General features: G+C 34.2%; 2 protein-coding genes and 1 non-coding gene across 3 annotated transcripts; 1 reads left to right on the forward strand and 2 right to left on the reverse strand.

Annotated features, from left to right (window-relative positions):
* Positions 1 to 1,126: 1,126 nt before the first annotated feature.
* chmp4c (charged multivesicular body protein 4C) lies at positions 1,127 to 8,253 on the reverse strand. Its single transcript, XM_030123174.1, has 5 exons — positions 7,878 to 8,253; positions 6,043 to 6,220; positions 4,271 to 4,379; positions 3,978 to 4,104; positions 1,127 to 1,592 (listed from the first exon to the last, which is right to left on the reverse strand). The coding sequence occupies exons 1-5, from the start codon at positions 8,107 to 8,109 to the stop codon at positions 1,531 to 1,533; spliced, it is 708 nt and encodes a 235-aa protein (XP_029979034.1). The 5' UTR covers positions 8,110 to 8,253; the 3' UTR covers positions 1,127 to 1,530.
* A 1,421-nt stretch (positions 8,254 to 9,674) lies between these two features.
* Positions 9,675 to 12,514, forward strand: zfand1 (zinc finger, AN1-type domain 1). The gene is made up of 8 exons (XM_030123169.1): positions 9,675 to 9,802; positions 10,294 to 10,336; positions 10,671 to 10,710; positions 10,800 to 10,927; positions 11,077 to 11,168; positions 11,356 to 11,474; positions 11,562 to 11,717; positions 12,022 to 12,514. Exons 1-8 carry the CDS (start codon positions 9,748 to 9,750, stop codon positions 12,196 to 12,198), a joined length of 810 nt encoding a protein of 269 aa, XP_029979029.1. The 5' UTR covers positions 9,675 to 9,747; the 3' UTR covers positions 12,199 to 12,514.
* trnar-ccg (transfer RNA arginine (anticodon CCG)) lies at positions 12,377 to 12,449 on the reverse strand. The gene has a single exon. It is a non-coding gene; the product is annotated as a tRNA-Arg (tRNA).
* Positions 12,515 to 14,659: the final 2,145 nt, after the last annotated feature.

The raw sequence follows: 14,659 nt of genomic DNA on the forward strand, positions 1-14,659 counted from the left end.
TCTTTAGAATTTATTGATAATAATAATTTAAAAAAAAGCTCTAACACCTTGACTATTTATAAACAATTCTTTAATACTGACTGAACTCTCTGTTGCACTTATTTATTTACATTTGTCAGATTTGTTATTTTTATTTATTAACTTTTTTTAAAATACTATTATTAGTATATTATACTTTGTGTCTTTAAATCTATACATTATTTTCTTAAACTTATATGTTTGAATCATTTTTCCCTTTTGACATCTTGTTTGTTTAAATGTTTATAATGTATACTCAAATGTTTTCAATAAAGTTGGAAAAAAAAAACGTTAACCTTTAATAAAATGTTAACCTTTAGGGCTGGTTCTAATATTAGTCACATTCATGCTGCTACGCACAAAAAATTTACTTTCTAAATGCAAGCTATAAAAATAATTTATTTATTAATAAAATGCTAGGTTAATATTTTTAATTTGATTTAGGTGTTTTCATTTTACCTAACTGATATTATTGATACTTATTAATTCTTTTTATATTTTAAATCGTTATATGAAATGTTAAATCGTTAATTGTTTTCGTGTTACTACCATGCCTTTAGACAAAAAAAAAAAAAAAATTAGAAAACCTTAATTATTTTCAATAAACTACATGCAAAGTATTTTTTTGTGTTATTACAGCCTGGAATTGGATGTGTCAATGATTAGGAGCAATATTGATTTCATGTCTAAGTTGTTGTTTTTTTTTGTGCAGTGTGAAATATCCATACTCTAATAACCCAACACAAAAAAGTACCCTTTACTGTATATTGATTTGAATGTGTTTCATGGACAATTTTTTTGCACTTAAAAGTATAATTGTAACACTTGTTTGTACATAGTCTATTTCAGACCTACTGCAGGAGCTGATTTGGAAATAACAAGATAAAATACAAATATACAATCTTCCCAAAATTCATACAATGTGTATGAACAGTCAAAATTATCTAACAATGAATGGTGTGTAAAATGTGCACAACATTCCCATAGGATTAACTGCAGTAGCCTCATTACAACTTATTGTATGTGACAAACACATTAGGACCATGAAAAATAATAAATATAACTATTAGTACTGATAATCATCATCATAAAAGAGAAAGGAGCCTGCTTGATATCCATTGGCCATTTTATTGTTGGACACTGACAAAAGCAAAATATTTACATTTACTGCAAAATCTGACTATTTACAGCTAAGCATTCTGTTAAAATGTATAAACATCACTTCATATTCTCACTGTCTTCTTCATTAGACTAATATAAGCAGTACATTCAGAGTAGATTAAATATGAATGAGGACTACAGGAAAGAAAGACATCAGCAGAAATAAAACAAAAGAGACAGTTGGATGTACTTCTATTAATTCAGTTAATTAAAGTTCCTTCGCTCAAAAAAGTTAATCATTGATGATTTGAGGTTACAAAACGGTTGTTTAATGCTTCTCATTTTCCCTATAAAACCTTAAAAATATCAGAAAATAAAAACTTTATTTTTAGCAGGTATGCTATGAAAGTGTTAAGTCGCCCATGAGGACAGCATTCGCATGTCATCATCATCTTCAACTCTCTTCTTGGATGCTGTAAAATTAAAATGAAAAAGAGCGGTTATTAACAGTTAATGATATTTAATTATTAATTGCATATTAGTCTGGGTTAGGGTTGCAGATGGCTTGGAATATCAAACTTACAGTTGCGGAAAAAATTACTAGACCACCCTTGTTTTCTTCAATTTCCTGTTCATTTAATGCCTGGTACAACTAAAGGTACATTTGGACAAATATAATGATAACAACAAAAATAGCTCATAAGACAGTGGTTCCCAACCTTTTCTGGTTTGTGATCCATTTTAACATCACAAATTTCTGGCGACCCCAGACATTCATAATGGAGACCTTTTTTTTGGCTAGAACTAATTTGTTTTTGATCATGTAATAGTTTGCTATACTATGTTGCAAAGAAATGTTGATTTTAGATGATATTTAGTCTATATAATGTATATTATTATGGACGGAGGCAGAAAAGCCAGGTGTAGATTACTGCACAAAGTGAGAATTTGATTTTCCTTGGTCAGGATATGTACAGTCAGTCCAGCTTGGATTTACAAGGCTGACAATTAATACTGAACAAACAAAAAGTCAAACTATGAATCATGAAAGAGCTGCAGCATCTGAAACCGACCACAATGAACATTTGACAGATAAACAGAACCACAGTGCTTCAGTTTCAGCTTCAGCGTTTGTCATGTCTTTTATGTTTATGATTGTCTGTGTCAACTAACCATATATTTTTTAAAAGTAATTTGTTTTGTTTTTTTTAATCAATTACTGGAAATTTACGGCGACCCCTTTTGAATGCCAGGCAACCCAACATGGGGTCCCGACCCCAAGACTGAAAAACACTGCGTTAATGTGATGTCATAACAGATCAATGATTACTGATCAATGTTAATCAAGCAAGGAAACATTAATACAGTAGTTCCCAACATTTTTTGGCTTGTGACCCCATTTTAACATCACAAATTTGTGGCAACCCCAGACATTCAAAATAGAGACTTCTTTTTTTTTGTAAAAGTTTATTTGTTTTTGACCATGTAATAGTTTGCTATACTATGCTGCAAATAAATGTTAATTTTAGATGACATTTAGGCTATATAATGTATATCATTATGGATGGAGGCAGAGAAGCCAGGTGTAGATTACTGCAGAAATTCAGAATTTGATTTTCCTTGGTCAGGATATGTACAGTCAGTCCAGCTTGGATTTACAAGGCTGACAATTAATACTGAACAAACAAGAACTCAAACTATGAATTATGAAAGAGCTGCAGCATCTGAAACCGACCACAATGAACATTTGACAGATAAACAGAACCACAGTGCTTCAGTTTTAGCTTTACAGTTCGTCATGTCTTTTATGTTTATGATTGTCTCTCTCAACTCACCATACATTTTTTTATTATCAAGTTTTTATTTTTATTTTTATAAATTACTTGAAATTTCAGGTGACCCCATTTGAATTCCAAGTGCCCCCACGTGGGGTCCCGACCCCAAGGTTGAAAAACACTGTCATAAGAGTTTAATTTAAAAGCTGATATTTAGCCATTTTCCATGTTTTCTTGATAATAACCAAAATCACTTCAGTTCTCACATCAGTATCTATGGCATTGTACTGCCAAAAACAGTGCTTTTAGGCATTCTATGTTTTCTTTTCTGTCTGTTTTAGTCACATGATACACACAGGAGTTAGTACTGGATTGCATAACCATTGTTTTTGATGACTTTTGATGGTCTAATAATTTTTTCCGTGACTGTATGTCTCTTTGATATGTTAAGAGTCTAAGCTGATGCTGTTGTGTGGTTAATAGGTTTAACTATTAACTTAGAAGTACGCATAAAATAAGATATTATAGTTAATTGGTTATCATGATAAGAAGATACTATCATATTTACTGATCATTGTATTTGGAGTAAATATTTGGGGTGGATATGTATATTATAGTTTATATTGAAAACGGTTGATTATTGCAAATCTGATTGTGTATGAGGTGACTAAAAAAAAAAAGTGTATATGAATGGTTTGTATGGATGTTTTGTGTCATTGTAAAAAATATACAGAGGAAAATGTGTGTTAACAAAGCAAAGGAAGCAGATCTAGTTTGATTATTAGTTTGTAAAAAGGGGGTGGGAGTCAATAAGTTATACTTCTTCCCACTCCTTTTCGAGCGCAAATTTTTTTTAAATTCATTTATTTGTTTTGACCGTGTTGTATGATTCTCTGTTATCTGATGATTCTATGTGCTCGAAATAAACTACTACTACTACTACTACTAAACTAACAAACCTAAAACTAAAAGTACAGAGGTTGGAAATGTTACTAATGAAATTACTTCAAATTTGTTTTAAGATTTAAATGACTGACATGACCATTAAGATGTCCATGTTAGTGTCGTTGGTGTTGTGCTTACATGCACGCTGGCTGGGCCGTGCTGAAGGCAGTTTGGAGGAGGGCACACTGGGCAGCCCGCCCATACGCTTCATACTGTTCTCTAGATCCTCCTGTTCCAGCTCCTCCAGCTCAGCAAGCAGCTCATCCTAAGAAAACACACAGAGTACACAGGATGGTACAGTACCAGTTGAGCAAGAAATATACTGTATCAGCAGGTGTATTGGAAGGCGCATTTCAACACATGTGATGTCAACAAATTACTTCACAAAAATGAAAAAAAAGCAAAGAATAAGAGAAATGCAGACTAACTACCTCATCAAATACTTCACCAAAAGGCCTGGATATGGCGTCGTTGATCTCCTGGGCCACGTCTTGTTGCTCTGTGATGTCTTGCATCAGGTCATCGATTTTGCCAAGGTCCCTGAAAATGAGAAAAACGACACGAGTTTAATATCACTGTAAATTTAATCCTTAAGCTTTTTTTTTTTTTTTAATTTATTTATTTTATTGACATTCAGTATTTCAGACGTTCACATCCAGTACATCATATGTACAGGGTGGGGAAGCAAAATGTACAATATTTTGAGGCAGGGATTGAAAGACAGTGTATGACCAATTAGTTTATTGAAAGTCATGAGAATTTATTTGCTACAAGGAAATTTACATAATAGAAAATGTTTTTATTCTATGTGTCCTCCTTCTTTCTCAATAACTGCCTTCACACGCTTCCTGAAACTTGCGCAAGTGTTCCTCAAATATTGGGGTGACAACTTCTCCCATTCTTCTTTAATAGTATCTTCCAGACTTTCTCATAATAGTTTTGCTCATAGTCATTCTCTTCTTTCCATTATAAACAGTCTTTATGGACACTCCAACTATTTTTGAAATCTCCTTTGGTGTGACGAGTGCATTCAGCAAATCACACACTCTTTGACGTTTGCTTTCCTGATTACTCATATGGGCAAAAGTTTCTGAAAAGGTATGGATAATAGTGTTAGGTATGATTATGACATCAATATATGTTTGGTTTCAAAACAACTGACGTAGTGCCTGCTGAGAAAAAACAACTAAATGTTCATTGTAAATTTTGCTTCCCCACCCTGTATATATATATCATACATCTGTTGTCTGCTCTAAATGCCAAAATAATATTTTTGTTTTATATCCAAACACTGAAAAGAAAGGCAGATAACCAAATAAAAAGAGAAAAAAAAAGAAAAAAAACCTATGTACAACTAGAGAGCAATCTTTTCCATACAACACAATCACTAATTTGTGAAAACAAAATCAGGCCTATAGGGTGTGACATGGTCGGCCAAGTTTCCCCAGTATGAAGGGAATTTCTCCAATTTGTGATTAAGCTTTTTTCTTTTAACAGATTATTCACTTTAGATAATTTAATTCTAATTCTATATTTATATAAATACCACATTTCTTATTTTTCTCTTTATATTTAATTTTTCACTCATTTGTGGTTTTTCTACCTGTTTTTTTCTCTCCACTTGTTGTTTGTTGCTGCTGTTAACAGTGAAATCTACCCACAGTGGGATAAATAAAGTCAAATCTTATCTTATAACACAACACTGGCATCACTAGGAATTAGGAACAATTACTTCCCTAAATGGTTCTTGCAACATTTAAATAATTTTGCAGCTTTCACAACAAACATTTTGCAAATCATGATTAACTAGAAGCACTCGGAGAGCACAGACCTCCGCCAAGGCTGATCAGTGGCCCCCCCCGTGGGCCCCCCCACCCCCGATCACCACCAAAATGTAATCATTTCTTCCTTATCCCATTTCCAACAAACCCTGAAAATTTCATCCAAATCTGTCCATAACTTTTTGAGTTATGTTGCACACTAATGGACAGACAAACAAACAGACAGACAAACAAACAAACAAACCCTGGCAAAAACATAACCTCCTTGGCGGAGGTAATAACTGAATACAAAACTATAATCCAAACATAGATTATAGTTTTGTATCACATGGATTTTTGTTTGTTTTTTTTGCAACATCTTAAGGAGATTCTGTTAAATAATCTATTCTGTTATTACTATGATCTTGTGTCTCATATCTTACATGTTCTCGTGGACTTGTTTCATGGCCTTGGCTGCATAGCCCATATTCTTCAGGACCTCAGTGTTGGTGTGTGAGTTCTCCAGTGCTTCTCTCTGAAACTCAATGGTGGACAAAGTGCCATCGATCTGTGTGAGCTGCTGTTCCAAGCGCTTCTTCCTCTTCAAAGCCTGAAGGGCAGCTGAAACAGAGAGAGTCAAGACCGTCAGCAGCAATTCAGTGTGATAAATTCACACTTCCCCTTTGTTATCTGCAGCCTGTACAAATCTGAACTACCAGTGTTGGGTGTTCACATACAAAGGAATGGAGGTTCCTCCCATTCCCTAACAGTTTATTTTTAGTCTCAGATGAGTCAACAAGAAATGCAGGTGTATTGTTGCAAGTTTCTTCTGGTACGATTTCAGTTTAATGTGTAATGTAATGAGGTAATGTCTTTTTTAAAAGTAGAGAAAATTAGATATTCAAAATGAGGAAACTTGAACAGATTCTACAATACATGGCAACCGTTTATGGATTTTTTTGAGACTATGCAATTCCCTTCCCCCTCCCTTTTTTTTCTTTCTTTATTACTTACTTATTTATTTATTTTCTTATGTTTATGTCACCAGTTTAATTATTTTATTCAGACTACGTCTTAGTATTCTTTTCATTGTATTGTTTGTCTGGTTTCATTGTTATTTGTTCCTAAAAAAATATGCAAATCTGAAAGTAATGGTGTTTACAAACCTGGTTAATGTTGACATCAGTGCGCCATGGTGTTGGCATGTACCTTTCATTTTCTTGTACACACATCAATAAAAATAGTAATAATAATAATAATAATAATAATAATAATGTGTAATGTTTTCATTTCTTGTCACAGAGATGTTGCATCACTTTCTTTAACCATAACTAATTGTGTGGATCATTACATACAGAACAACTGTATGCCAGTAATTCTGGGGGAAAAAAGGACATTAGTGGCTGTAAATGGCTTAATTCTTTAACACAAGTGAAGGGTTTTACAGCGATACAAGCCTTTAAAAACACAGGTGTCAAACATGCAGCCCGGGGGCCAAAACCGGCTCACCAAAGGGTTCAATCCAGCCCGCGGGATGAATTTGCAAAGTGCAAAAATTACACTTCAGATATTAACAATCAAGGATGTCGAAGTTGTTTTTGTTCAGGTTCCGCATACAGACCAATGTGATCTCAACTAAAATAATAGCATAATAACCTATAAATAATGACTCCAAATTTTCTTAGTTTAATGTGAAAAACATAATATTACATTACACCTCTAAATAAGTAAGGGCAACTCCAAATTTTTCTCTTTGTTTTAGTGTAAAAACTTACATTAAATGATGAAAATAATACCATTTACAAACTATCCTTTAACAATAAAATGCGGAAAACCTGAAATTTCAACATTATGCTTCCTGTTATTAATATTTTGTGCATGTATAAATTATAAGTTGAGTTGTAATATTGTTAAAAATGCACTTATTTTTCTCAAGAAATTTCTTTTTTTTTTTTCAGGTTATTTACATCATTTTTGTTTGGATACTTTGCAAATGCACATATTTTTTTTATAATTTAATTTTGATTGCACTAAAACAAAGAGGAAAAATCTGGAATTGTCATTATTTACAGGTTATTATACTATTGTTTTACTGGTCCGGCCCATTTAAGATCAATTTGGCCTAAAAAGAATTTGGCCCTGAAAGAAAATGAGTGACACCCCTGCTTTAAAAGGTTAAAGTAGTCATTTTACACCCACTAAACCCAGGCTGCTGTTGGTTTTCCTCCTTCTCAGAGAAAGCAGGTGCACAGGTGGATCAGCCTCAGCTCAAACATACCCCTCTTGTTTTTCGTCCCGTGTTTCTTGGCTACAGTTATTTCTTGCTCTATCCTTCTCTCCAGGTATTCTTGTTTCTTTGTGAGCATTTCTTCCGTTTCCCGCAGTCTGTGGATGGCCTCCTGGGGGGTCGGTGCCCCCCTTCCTCCGCGGTGGTGGTGGTGTTTGGACTTGGACGAGCTCGACGAACTCGAACCGGAGCTCCCCTTGAATAACTTTGAGATTTTACTCATTTTTTCCGCTTCTGGAGTTCAGTCCGCAGGTGAAGTAAAACGCACTGAAATCCTGTCAGGTATGGACATTCGCCAGTGTCTGCAAGCGGGTGTGTTCCAGCGGATTTTCCAGCTCGACGGCTTTGTGCTCTCAATTCAAAAACAGCCAGTGAAAGCAACGCACATCACCACACCTTTTACCTGCGTGACGTCACGATACCTGATACCCTCCCCCTTGTCCATTTACTTACAAACCTACCTTGTTTCTCTGTGATCCCAACATATTTATTTATTTATTTATTATTACCTCCGCCAAGGAGGTTATGTTTTTGCCAGGGTTTGTTTGTTTGTTTGTTTGTCTGTCCGTTAGTGTGCAACATAACTCAAAAAGTTATGGACAGATTTGGATGAAATTTTCAGGGTTTGTTGGAAATGGGATAAGGAAGAAATGATTAAATTTTGGTGGTGATCGGGGGTGGGGGGGCCCACGGGGGGGGCACTGATCAGCCTTGGCGGAGGTCTGCGCTCTCCGAGTGCTTCTAGTTTTTTAATGAATTCATTTGATGGATATATGCCATTAATAGTTTTGAAATGTATCTCCTTATATTTTGGAGGAAGTGGAAATTTTAAAAATTTTGTTCTTATCATTGATCTATCAGGTTTGCTGTAACTTTGGAGGAAGATTGTGCTCCTAGTTTTTCCCAGGTATATGGAGTCAACAAGGTGTTCTCTAATAAATTTATTCTTACATTTGTTATTCAAAAAATCTACACACCCGATTTTAATTTTGGGCAATCTAGGTGTTGTTATGGTCAATAAGCTATTCTTACATATATTAATATTAGATGCGGAAATGAATGCAAACATGTGAAGTAACTTTTGAAAATTTCATGTAAAGTTGTTTTAATTATTTTTATTTTATTTTATTCACAAGCTGTACATTGTAAATACATATACAACTGAAAGAATATGTAGAAAATTAATCATGAATTGTCCTGGAGGTCGAATTGAGGGGGAAAAAATCTTAGTCACAGAAATCTCTTAAGTATATTGAAAATATGTCAAAAAAAAAAAAAAAAAAAAGCCAGAAAACTTTATTTTTAGTTTATCTAAATCCTTGCTGTTTTAATTATATCTTGCCTAGTCCTTTGTGCTCTGTTGTCCAGTCTGATTTAGTTTTTTATTTTTCTTTCTGATTCAATATTTTCATTACACCTCACATGTCTAAAAATTATTATTATTATTATTATTATTATTATTATTATTATTATTATTATTATTATTATTATTATTATTTTGTTTTGTTTTTTGTTTCTGATAGTTGTAATAGTTGTGTTTAATCATTCCACCATGTCTCAAATATATTTCTATGTTTCTCTTTTATAATGTTTATCCCATTCTTGTTCTGTAAATTTGCTTTGTGCCAATAAAAAAAAATAATAATAAAAATAAATTTAAAAAAAAATTATACAAAGCACGGAGCACTGTTCAAGTCAATCTTTTGTCTAAATTAACAGCAGCCATTAGTCCAATAAATTGTTTTCTTCCATTAAAAAAAAAAAAAAAAAAAAAAAAAAAACTTTGTCACGTGATTTCCTGTTTGGGGTCAAAGTTCGTGTTGACATCCGCAGACTCACTCACGGCTAACTTAGCTTCACAATGGCTGAATTAGACATCGGGAAACACTGTCAAATCAGTTCCTGTAATCTAAAAGGTTTGTTACGGCTTCATTCGAGTCAGTTAACAGATGTTGACACTGTTTTGTCGTTTTTATGATTGAGAGAGTACAGTGTGCCTAACTTAGCCTGTCGTTAGCTAGCCTGTGTTAGCATATATGACCCATTAAAAGTATAGGCTCGCTAACATAGCTAACAAGCTAACGATTGAATATTTTCAGTCATAGAGAGAGCATAGATTCAGCATGTAGAGCAAATAGGAAACAATGCCGTGCTCCTTTGTGACACACAAACTACTTAGCTATTGAAATATTAAAGACTTAAGTAAAAACTTACGACCAGAATCAGCATTAGTCAGCATCTGTGCATGGAATACAAGAATATTAAACGATCACCTATTATAACTTCACACACTTACACATCACATCTCAGTCCACTTTCCTAGGTTTTGTAATAAACACTTTATAAATGCGTGTGAACGTACGTGTATGTTGCTGTGACACTGACCTGATTCTTCTATTCATTCCAGATTTTCTTCCATTTGTTTGTGATTTCTGCAGTGGTATTTTCTGGTGAGAGCTACCAATTTCTTAGTGTAAAGCAAATTATGTTATTAGGGGTTTTCATTCCGCAGAGTAAAATTAAAATGATGTAATTAATTGTTATTTTATAGTACTGATTTTAACTTATTGCTGAAATATAAAGTAGTGGAGAATTTACAAAGACAAAATATTGAGCATTTTATGTCAGTTCGAAAGTGTCATCAATATCTTTGACAATTCTCAAAATTACTTTGTAGTATATAGGCTAGAGGAAAAGTATAAACATGCAGAAAGTTGTATTACACAAGTAAACTAACTCTTATGTCATTTTATTGAATGTTGTTTATTCATTTTATCTCCTCAGCCTTGAGCATAGAAGCAGAGAAGCCCATTCATGTAAAGAGGTAGGCTTGGCTGTGTCTAACATAGATGTATTGTTGTCCCACATAATTTCCTCTCAAGATAGATTAATTTAAATTGTATTGCCTTCCAGGAACCTGTGAAAAAGGAATCCCATAATGCCGGTGGCAGTACAAGCTATCCATGCTCATTTCAAGACTGCAAGGGGAAAGAACTGTTGCCTGTCATATGTCCACAGTGCGAAAAACACTTCTGTTTAGCGTAGGTTCACAATTTATTCCCTCGCTATACCACTTATATCAGCAGCAGCAATCTTGTCTATATGAGGTGCATAGTATAGATGTAAGATTTTGTCTGATGATTTTTACAATAATGAAGCAAGTATTACAAAGATTGTTGTTTCCTTACAGCCATCGTCATCAAGATGATCATAAATGTGAGAAGTTGGAAGTCTCTAAGCCTCGAATGGCAGCCACCAAAGAGCTGGTGCAAAAGATTGTGGGTCAGTTCAGAGTATAGATATCACTGGAAAGTTGGCTGCAATTTATTTTTTTCTGTCATTTTCTCATTTGTCCACTTGAGATCAGTGTTAAACAAAATACTCCTGTACTGGTAATGTGTATATGTTTGTATTATTCAGCCTACTTACAAGTGAGCTGTGTTTTCATTACTTTATTGTGACTAATCAGAGTCGAAGGAGGGATCTAAACCTAAAGGACGAAGAGGAGCAAAGAACAGTGCAACTGCAGCTAAAGTAGCATTAATGAAACTGAAACTGCATGCTGCAGGGGACAAGGGACTGCCACAGGTACACACCCCCATGATTATGGTTTTCATTTTTTTAATTTTATATTAATCTGTCCAACTGATTATTTCTGTTGTTTTGGCTTTTTAGACAGAGAGAACCTATTTTCAAGTTTATCTTCCTAAAGAGTCCAAAGACTCCAGCCAGCCAATGTTCTTCTGTTCCAAATGGAGTGTGGGGAAAGTGGTTGATTATGCTGCTTCTCTAGCTAGTCTGAAGAACAACAATAATGTTTTGACAGCTAAGGTAAGACATGGCAAGACTACTTTAAAATTCATCAGCACATTTACATCCACTAATGACTCCCCTTACTTGCCTTTGTCATATTTTTCATCTTTATATTAAAATGTAAAAACTGAAAGAAAGCCTTCATTTTACTGTCCAGCCATATTCTGTATGAAAAAAACATCTACATCAATAGGATCAACATAAACGTTGTTCCAGTTTAGACATTTTCTCTAATAGGTTAAAATAAAGAGAATAATAATGTTGAATGAGTCTGACAAGCACCCCTCTCTGTTTTTTGTCTTTTCTGACTTGTCATTTGCAGAAGTTGCGATTATGCCATCCTGACACAGGTGAGGCATTTCGAATGGATGACATGTTGCTGTCTCTGCTGGCTCAACCAGAATCTCCCCTGTACAATGGGGGTAATGTGATCCTGGAGTACCTGGACAATGAGTGCACCAGCTTGGAGAATGTTTCTGATTATGTCACACAGTCCTGACCAGTTACAGCATGATGGATTTATATATGAATTTTTTTAACTTCTGAATAAAATATTGGGAAGATTCCTGTATTTATGTAGCCATTTGTCATTACACCACAGTAATGCATTTTTTAAAAGATGGCTGTGTTGAGCTCAATGAATGATGCAGATGAGATTTCACAAAGATGTAATCTTACGACCCAGGTGGGACTTGAACCCACAATCCCCAGCTCCGGAGGCTGATGCCTTATCCATTAGGCCACTGGGCCTCTTGTGAAGATGTTAATATATATATCAATTCAAACAAAATACGGAGAACCAGTTTGTATTTTTATGCAATATGGTTTTGCATCCCTCTTCTGCCTGTATAGTAAGGGGCGCAGTTTTCATTGTTATGAACACATTTATCATCCAGTTGTTCTTACAATCTTGGCTTCATATATATAATAAATCTCAAATTAAATCTCTTTGCACATTTTATACAAGGTATAATGCAGAGTGTCGATGTCAGCAGTAGCCTTACATTTTCACTCAGGTGACACAAGTAAAACCATAAAATCGACATAAAATGTCACATGTATCACCCAATGTAATTAAGATAACTTGTCTTATCCATTTCCTCATTCTGACAGTGGTGTATTGCTCACTCAAATTCACTTATTTTATCGTTATTTTATCCCTTTCATTATTATTTTTTTTGTATTTATTTCTTTTTTCATTTTTGTTGAAATGCTTACTCAGGATTACATTACGAGTCAAACATATTGTTCAGATGAACATACAGATAGTATTTCAACAGGTCACACATATCTTTTATCTGTTCCGCTGTTTTTTAACCCTTGGCTGAGGGGTATTGTAATCGTTTTGTCATCCGTCTGTCTGTCCATTCAATGACATATTCGCATTATCCGAAGAATGCATTGAGATATCTGCACCATATTTATACTGTGGATACATCTTGGTATGAAGCAGAAGAATATTGAACATAGGTGACCTTGACCTACTTTTTCAAGGTCCACTGGCCTTGTGCAGTTATAATATCAGAGTACTTACAAATATAAATATGTATGTAATAAGTTTTACATAAAGACAATCTAATCTAAATTAAGGGGCAGTAACTTCCAACAGAATCTTACCCTATATTAGGCCGGGGAGTATTAAAAGTGTGCAGCAGGTTATGTTTATTCCTTAAATTGCTGGTATCCATGGTGCGCACATACACTGTAAAGCACATGTGCGTCGTGAAGGAGATGCAGGTAACAGTTTAAAGGCTTGCCATAATATCAGTCCCTTCTATGTGCAAATGAAATCCATTAGTACATTTGAGAAATAGGATTTGCTTTGGAAAATAGATGGCCTGTACAGCTGGAGTCAGTGATATGTGTATTATTGTCATGAAATGGACAGAGTTTATTTTGTTTTTGATATGGGTATTATTACTGCTACGAAAGGGACCGAGTTTATTTTGATGTGAAATACTGTTGCAAAATGGGTAGAGTCTATCCTTGATATGTATATCATTTTTGTGTTTTGTGCTTAGTCAGAGTTTAGTCTGATATGCATAGGATTTTTGAGTTACTTTATGGGATTTGATATAGGAATTTAGGATAGGTAGAAGGATGGGGTAAGGGGGTTTAAGATTATAAGTTAAACTTCATCCTGCTCCTTTTCGAATGTTTTCCTTTCTTTTTATATTTTTTGTGGTTTGGTTTTAATGTTATGTCCAAAACAAACAAACAAACAAACAGTGACCATCCACAGATCGTCTTCTCTTTAACATTGAGAAGTGTGTGACTTCCACACATCCTGACAGCTTTTACCACCATGATCACAGGTTATAGTGAATAAGAGTTAAACTTACTGATCAGTGTTAATTAAGCAAGGAAACATTAATACAGTAGTTCCCAACCTTTTCTGGCTCGTGACCCCATTTTAACATCACAAATTTGTGGCGACCCCAGACATTCAAAATAGACTTTTTTTAAATAGTTTGCTATACTATGTTACAAATAAATGTTAATTTTAGATGACATTTAGGCTATATAATGTATATTATTATGGATGGAGGCAGAGAAGCCTGGTGTAGATTACTGCAGAAATTCAGAATTTTATTTTCCTTGCTCAGGATATGTACAGTCAGTCCAGCTTGTATTTGCAAGGCTGACAATTAATACTGAACAAAAAATAACTCAAACTATGAATTATGAAAGAGCTGCAGCATCTGAAACTGACCACAATAAACATTTGAAAGATAAACAGAACCACAGTGCTTCAGTTTCAGCTTCAGTGTTTGTCATGTCTTTTATGTTTATGATTGTCTGTGTCAACTAACCATATATTTTTTTATTGTAATTTTTTTTTTTTTTTTTTTTTATCAATTACTAGAAATTTATGGTGACCCCTTTTGAATTCTAGGCGACCCAATGTGGGGTCCCGACCCCAACATTGAAAAATACTGCGTTAATATGATGTCATAACA

The sequence above is a fragment of the Sphaeramia orbicularis genome, chromosome 20 (genome assembly GCF_902148855.1).
Source record: "Sphaeramia orbicularis chromosome 20, fSphaOr1.1, whole genome shotgun sequence".
Classification (NCBI taxonomy): Eukaryota; Metazoa; Chordata; class Actinopteri; order Kurtiformes; family Apogonidae; genus Sphaeramia; species Sphaeramia orbicularis.

Bases quoted from the DNA above. Each gene is read 5' to 3' on its own strand.
- chmp4c (XM_030123174.1), bottom strand. From the start codon at position 8,109: ATGAGTAAAATCTCAAAGTTATTCAAGGGGAGCTCCGGTTCGAGTTCG. The intron at 4,380-6,042 runs GTAAGATATGAG...TCTCATTTTCAG, and splicing joins AAACAAGTCCACGAGAACAT to GGACCTTGGCAAAATCGATG. The intron at 1,593-3,977 runs GTAAGCACAACA...TTAATTTTACAG, and splicing joins ACGGCCCAGCCAGCGTGCAT to CATCCAAGAAGAGAGTTGAA.
- zfand1 (XM_030123169.1), top strand. From the start codon at position 9,748: ATGGCTGAATTAGACATCGGGAAACACTGTCAAATCAGTTCCTGTAAT. The intron at 10,928-11,076 runs GTAGGTTCACAA...GTTTCCTTACAG, and splicing joins GAAAAACACTTCTGTTTAGC to CCATCGTCATCAAGATGATC. The intron at 11,718-12,021 runs GTAAGACATGGC...TGTCATTTGCAG, and splicing joins ATAATGTTTTGACAGCTAAG to AAGTTGCGATTATGCCATCC.